The 7,809-nt window shown below is 38.5% G+C and overlaps 1 protein-coding gene across 1 annotated transcript in view; it reads left to right on the plus strand.

The window, feature by feature from the left end:
* The first annotated feature begins 303 nt into the window (after positions 1-303).
* Positions 304-7,809, plus strand: part of LOC123976789 (CUB and sushi domain-containing protein 3-like) — a 309,765-nt gene continuing 302,259 nt past the window's right edge. Inside the window, exons 1-2 of the mRNA XM_046059131.1 lie at positions 304-439; positions 1,417-1,639. Of these exons, the coding sequence (XP_045915087.1) occupies positions 304-439; positions 1,417-1,639 (359 nt within the window). The remainder of the gene's footprint in view (positions 440-1,416; positions 1,640-7,809) is intronic.

Raw genomic sequence — 7,809 nt, forward strand, 5'->3', positions numbered from 1 at the left:
TATAATAAAGAAATCATTGACTGATGCTGCATAGTGTGTGCAATAGTTTGCATTTGTTGTTTTCTTATCCATATAGAAACAGTTAAGTGTAGATGTATATCCCTTTTAAAAAACACATGCTTATGTTCATATACAGTGCTGAGTCATGCGCCAAGGTACTGTTAAAGCCTATTGTTGCATTTTCACATGTCAGTAATTGATCAGCAAATACCAAGACATTTCCAGCACACATAGGCACACAGGTTGAATCCAAGAGAATGCTCTGGTTGCTTATTGATTTCACCTATTAAGTCAGGTGGAATGATGGCTCAGTGGCAACTGAGTTTCCCCTCCGTCAGGAGACCTGGGTTCAAGCACCCCATGCTGAACATGAATACCAGCTCCTGGGGTGCTTCTCCAAAACAGATCCTACCCTGTGCCCTCGCTGTGGGGGAGGCCAGTGAAAAGATTATGTTCCTAGCAGCACAACAGATATTGAGATATAAGACTCATGACAAATACTTGATTCAACAGTTTTGGCGCTAGCTACAGTATATATTCCATTAATATGTAATCATACATCAGCATCAAAGAACCAAGAAATATCAGACCCAAGTTGACGTACTTACTATCACTCATGCTGACTTGTGGCTTATTCTTACATTGATATAAAGCAATGATTTGCTTCAGTACCAGACTGGCACTTTTTAGCGAAGAACCACCAATATTAGACTGGGCCAGTAGGTCAGCATTATTCACTTATTAAAAGAAATGTAATACCTGTTGTACTATGTAGTGGCGTTGGGTTTGGAGCATAGACTGTATATTATGTATGTATAAATCATGAATGTAGTCTCCGTGACGTCACATTAGGTTTCTGAAGAGTGAGTGTGATTGCTCCAGCTGTCACCATCTTGACAGTGCCTAACTCCCTGCTACTCCATAAAAGCCACCTGTGACAGCACCCATCTGTCACTCACAGCAGCCCGCCCTTAAATATGCATAACTGTAAGCCTTAATATAATTTAAATTCATAATAAATTCACGCCCCATACTGTTGTCATGAAGGGGGGAAACTGTTTTTTGTACCAGCCTGTAAACATTTCTGCTGTAAAGTTGGGCATTTTAAGACAGGGATTGGCTTGCTTTTGGCCATTTAGGAACTGCAGTTTTTGTCACTTTTGTGTTGGCTTCATTTTTCATAGCGCATGTGTGTGCTTGTGTATAACTAATATTGCACACCCTGCGGTTGTTGGTCAGTGTCTGCCAAAACACTGCACACATTGCTATACACACACAGACTAATGCTTAATTACACACACATAGATGCACTTGCACACGTACAAATTATCAACTGTTAACCATTTTATTTTCGCATTGTAAGGATGAATAAAACTTTAATAAAATAATTGAAATGTTCTCTCTTTTCTCCTTTAGGTTTCATCTACACGTGTGGCGGTACACTGAAAGGCCGAAATGGCAGTATAGAATCGCCAGGCTTTCCGTATGGTTACCCCAATGGGGCAAACTGCACCTGGGTCATTGTCGGGGAGGAAGGAAGCAGAATCCAGCTCATGTTCTTGTCATTTGCCATAGAAGAAGAATATGACTTCCTGTCCTTGTATGATGGGCACCCGCACCCTGCTAACTTCAGGACCAGGTAGGACCGGCTATTTTTTTAAATGGCAACTTTGTTATTTATATAAACAAGTGGTCAATTTTTCAGATCAGCATCGAAATCATGCAAATTTAAAAAACTGAGAAGGACAGGGGCTTCACGACCCGGTACACGGGATAAGCGGTTGACGATGGATGGATGGAGAAAGACAGGGTGGAAAGTCATTTTGTAATGGCAGTAGGCTATTAAGACAAATTAAAACTGTATTTTACACACTTTATTTAGCCTGCCTTTGGAGCAAATTATGTGTTCAACATTCTCTAATCTCCATGAAAATTAGCACAACAAATACAGCACAGACACCTGTGATGGCATGTAACCCATTGTTTATTATTAGGTTACCACTGATGTTCAGCCAGTTTTCACATCTTATGCTGAAGGCATGAAAAGGTATTCCTTTGTGTTTTTGCCAATTTGCAATGAGCTTTAATGAGCTAATATGTTTACATGATCAAATATTAAGGTTTATGAATTCAGAAGATAACTGAAAACAGGTGAGGAACTGTATTTGGTATGAATACATTTTAGGAAAAGTTTTAGACCAACATAAATGCACGCTTGTTTTAACAAATGACAAGATGTTATCTGTGCTGGGCTTGATTCTCTTAAGAAGTACTATTGCAGTGGGACAAATGACCCTGTACAGCAACAGGGTGCTGTCCTGCTGTATACACAAATTACCAAGGCTCAATCACTGTGACACTGTGGTTTTCCTTTAGTTATTGAACTATTTCATTGAGCTCTTGTTGCAAGAAATACCCAGAACCCCCCTATTTCAGATTTCAAACTATTAAACTCTCCTTGCCTTATGATTTTATCAGACAATCAATGGTGCCTAATAACATCTGTCTGTGACTCTATTCACATTCAACACCCTGCAATTAAATTATTAAGTTATTAAATTAACTGTGAAATTTGAAAGTCTTACCTCTCACATATTCTAACATGATCAAAGTAGAAATTCAGTTGCATGAGGATAACATTTCAATCTGCTGAACTAAACAACAACTTGTTTTTGTCAATCGATATAATTGGAAAGCTCTATCAAGAAGAACCAAATATTTAAAACAAAATACTATGAATGGAAATTTTTTGCATCCAGCTACAGTAACAAACAATATGTTATGTGTGTTAACTATCCACCTCAAACTAATTCTTGGGAGGAAGAATATTCACAGGAAACCAAGGACAGCTTCACACACAAGTCTGCTATAGTGGCTCCTTTCTTTAAGGCAACAGCACCTTTTACGCACACCAGACTTAATCAGCTTGATAAGGGATGCACAAACCCACGGAGGAAGCCCTGCTTATGGAACAGATTCACAGAACAAAAGGGAAGAAAAGGGAAAAAGATGCCAACTCTGTGCCAAATCAAATGTTAAGACCAGCATGGTTTGCCACAAAGAAGTTCATGTTTAGGTCAAATGCCAGTGCTAGCACATAACTCAAATTCTACTTTTGTTCTTATACCCTACATGAATCCTTCCTAGAATTTTCTTCCAAAGATAAGTTTAAACAGTTTTGGTTATTTCACAAAATCTCTCAGACAAAACAGCAAGAGTGCATACAAATCTGCCTTCCATCTCCCACTGGCCAAATTTTAACCTGATCATTCACTGTCACCTCAGGAGTATTCTTTTTTGCTTGAACTGCATTGCCAACATTAAACAGGAGCTCCCACTGCCTATGGGGGTCCTGGCTAAGGTCAGAAATTGATTTCTTTAATTACATTAGGCATGTGTGAGGCAACTACCACTTACGTAGGGCTAAGCAAGAAAATCTGTTTGGTTCGGTTGAGGAAAAAGGATGTGGATCATGGGGAGGTGAAATGAGTCCCCTTGATTCTTGGTTGGTTGCTGAAAAGCAATTCTGTCATCATGGTGAATGAACCATGCTCTGTTGGTTCAACGGGCATAATTTCTAATCAGCGAGCTGCAATAATCAACCTTTCTCTGACAATCCGGTGGCTTTTAGTGCTCAAATTGCCATACAGAGTTAATTAAACTAGGGACCAAAAGAATAGAATAGAGTAGGGTGACCATGAGATTTTCCTACTTTTCATGATATTCCCAATTCTGCGGGGAATAAAGAGACAGAGAGAACAAACAGATAGGAGGAGAGAGAAAGTGAAAGATGCCCTCTATGCTCTTTTTGGTTGATTAGAATTTCCTGCTTATCTGAGATAACAGGAAAGGATGTGCTATATGAGCGTGTGCGCACACACGCAATCGCGTGCATAGGTCGTGTGTGTGTGTGCGCACGTGTCTGTGTGTGAGGAAGATTTATCGTCTGCATAGTTACAATCGCCCCGCTAGTTAAGCCAAATTACCTCTGCTGTCTCATTCTCTCTGTCTCTTTCTCTCCTTCACACACACATGCACACGGACACACACATGTACACAGACACAGGGCAAAACGGTGATTAAAAGGTCTGATCCATTAACAAGAAAATGGTAATTATGGGGAGAGTGATTAACATGGATCACACACACAGACATGCATATGTGTGTGCATGCACAAAACACCGGACACACACACCAGTCTGAGCTCTCTCACAAACATAACGTGCATAATTTTGAGTGTATGAACATTGCACAGCCACTGATTGTTTTCAAATTGTCAACTTTCAAGGGGATGGTGCTTGTTGACATATCAGGGTTAACTCTATTTGTAATTTTATAACCACACACACTTTTATCAAGATTTAAAAGTGATATTGGTATGTATGATATGGTGGGTTTTCATAATGAGGTTTCATTTCATAATGATTGCTGCATGTTCTAGCGTCACGTTCCAGCTTGGCCTATTAACAGCAAAGCAAGCAGGCACTTTTGTGCAAAGTTCATCTGGCTGATAAATCATATTATTAAGTGACTTTCATGTTAAACACAGATTCAAGCACTGAAATAACAATTCCTCTCAGTTCCCCCTTGGATTATTTATTGACTCTGGTTGGAAGTTGGAATTATTGACTGTGACAAACAGAGTTTTGAACTTTGGGTGGGTCTAGTCTCACCTGTCCACCCTCTTCATGATGTTGGTGTAGCAAACAGATATAATGAATGGAGTTGGTCCTGTTCGTAATCTCTGTGCCTTTAGATCTTTGAAAGTCAGGAGACACACACACACACACACACACACACACAGTGATCCTAACATCAAAAAAAAAACTCATATTATTGCATACAACCTTAATTTATGAATTTCATGTCATTCTGGTTTTGCATTTTGGTCAGTGACAACTGGATCAAAGGAAGTTTAATGGAATTTCTGTGTCCTCCAATGCGTTTGAATTTTTTTCCCCCTAAAATTCTTTGTTTAATGCTGTATTTAAAGTAGTAATGTTATAAGTGAACTCATTCCAAAAGCAAAGTACCCCATGTGGCGTCTCAACCACAATGCTGGGAATACCTGGAAGAAATATGAGTTAATATGTAATTGTACTGAGATTTCCATTCTAGCTCTCTCAGGGAGAGTTTTCTTAATTAAATTGATAACATGTTTTAATTAGGGTGATTAAACTAGTTAATGAAAGAGTTTCTCATTAAAATACAGGAATAATCTAATTGATTGTGTTCTTTGCTGATCTTGTAATCACTATTGTATATGACTGGGCCAACCTGCCTTCATTAGGAAACATTAACACAAAGGAAAAACAAAGCAAGAGCCAGAGGAAAAAGACAGAAGTGTGTTGTGGGTACAAATCTATCTGGATTTCATTCTTTTTAAAACAGCGCAGTACCTAACACAGAGAGTCTTTATGTTCATATTGGATGATTTTGCGTGACAAGATTTATGTCTATTGTCAAAATCAGTGCAGATACTATCCCTAATCCTTAAAACTGGAGACTGGATTTTTTTTGGCCAAGCTTTTTTGCCATGGCAATGGCCCTAACTTTAATGAAGGTGATAAAAGCAACTCACCGTACCTTTATTCAACTAATTTATCAACATTCTGTTTGGTGAGTTTGGTGCTTAGCAGGCCCTTAAAATACCACAGTGATAACTGGATTTTGATTGTGTTTTCTGGACATTTGTCACCTTATTAGTAGCTGGCTGGTTTTTCCCCCTACCTGTTAATTGTTTTGATTACATAGACTGCATTGACTGACATTTGTCCACATTAAATAATCACAATAATAATGACTTTGTAAGGGAAATATGTGAATAATCAGATATTTGTGAAAAGTTTAGGTTAAAAATGTCTATAAATGTGTGTGGACAAACATGCACATTATGATTTGTAAATCCGGCTACTATAGCTGACATGAGGTCAGAACCCTAGTTAGAGCTGTTAAGACTGTCTGTCCGGAGTGTTACAGCTCTTTGTTGGAGTTTGCATGCAACTTGGGCGCATGCGTTTGTATATGTATGCACACACTTCACGGTTCTCTCTTTTCTACAACTTACAAACCTCCATGGAGGGATGGATGGAAACATTCTGTACATTCACTCATTACTGATATAACTGACGGTTCTTTCAAGATGTGTTGTTTGCATGCACCAATGTTATTCATATCATTGTCTGGGTTTATGATCTGTTTCTGTTGCATGTCATATGTAATTTCACCCAGTGCTTGAAGTGGGTCGGTATGCACTGTTACGCAGTACCTCGACATTTTACTCTTTGGCGTACTGGGATTTTTTCTTGTGTACTGGCACTTCTCACAAGCTGCTGGTACTCTCCTCTGCCCTCTCTATATCAGGTTCTCTGGGTGCTACGTGACGCTTACCTGTTCCCGTTATCGCCTGCCTGCTAATCTCTGTTGCCGTAGACACAGCTCAGTGCCTTTCAAGCAGCCATGTGCTGAAAGTAGCTCGTCAATGTCACTTTTCGTGAACCGACCAATCAATGCCTGGATGGTGTGGGACATTTAAAAATATTGACAGATAGGTGTCATTTACACTGGGGACGCTGGGGACATGTCAGAATCAGAATGACTGCCCTACTTTTTGAAAGCTTTTGTTAAAAATGTTCTGAAAAACAGCTTGCAACGAGAAATGTTAAATAGCAGATGAAACAATGCACAATAAGAAAACATGCAATGCAACTGAAATATAGAAGTAACAAATGCATTGTCCAAAAGCTGATTACTGCATTATATTTCATTATATTTTTATGTTTTGAATTGTCACCTGCCACCTTAATTTTGTTTACCTTCATATAAATAAATTTCCACCATAAATTGGTGCAGAAAATGTCTCCAGAATGCACTGATATATATGATATATTTCAGCATCGCATATTTATTCAAAATGTCAAATATCTTCTCATTTTGTTCTGGTGACCCAAATGTGCCGTCACACCCCTAATCTGAGCCCTTATGTCCCCACCATTTTACAACACAAAGTGACGCCCCAATCACCAAACTCTTGAAATGTTGAACCTGTTGTTCTGCATGGTTATGATTATGAGAAGTTAGTACTAAGCATTAACAAATCAGAGACTGACCACCATGTTGAGATTTTTTATAGCACAATAATTTAATCAATGACAGCAACCCACAAAAACTTAAATGGCTGTTTTTTCCAACTGGAACTTATATTGTAGCCTACTAGTGGATTAGCAAATTACCAAAATTAGCTAAAATTAGCCCTTCAGGTTAAGGATAATAGGTGGGTGGAGTACTGGCACCTATTTTTTTCCACTTCAAGCACTGATTTCACCTCATTGACGTCCCTGCCAATTTATGCCCGTTTCAGAATGAACACTCTTATATGGCTGCCTGGGTACTAGAATAATCCAATAAACCATCCATAAATGTGATATAGTGTGCATGTTAACATACTTATTAACAGTAAAGACAGAGTCACGAAGAGAAATGAAGAAGAAAACGAGAAAATGAGCCACCTCTTACATGATGTTGGTCTGCAACAGGTTGAGCAATCTTTCACCACCCTGAGAATGAGTGTCCTTGATGTAATTATGTTGTGTTTTTGTGCTAAACTGCAAAATGTTCAAAATTCATACAGATTGTTCATAAAGTGAAGAAACGTAAATAAAAGTCATTTTCCTGCACAAAATGTGTGTCACTTTACTTAAAGCAAACAATTACGTGTTATAAGGTCTTATAATTAGTTCATATGGTATTATGTCCACCTGTAATATATTATACAGGGATAGATATTTTAACACTTTACTTAAAGCAAAC

Source organism: Micropterus dolomieu, linkage group LG09 (genome assembly GCF_021292245.1).
Source record: "Micropterus dolomieu isolate WLL.071019.BEF.003 ecotype Adirondacks linkage group LG09, ASM2129224v1, whole genome shotgun sequence".
In the NCBI taxonomy this organism is placed as follows: Eukaryota; Metazoa; Chordata; class Actinopteri; order Centrarchiformes; family Centrarchidae; genus Micropterus; species Micropterus dolomieu.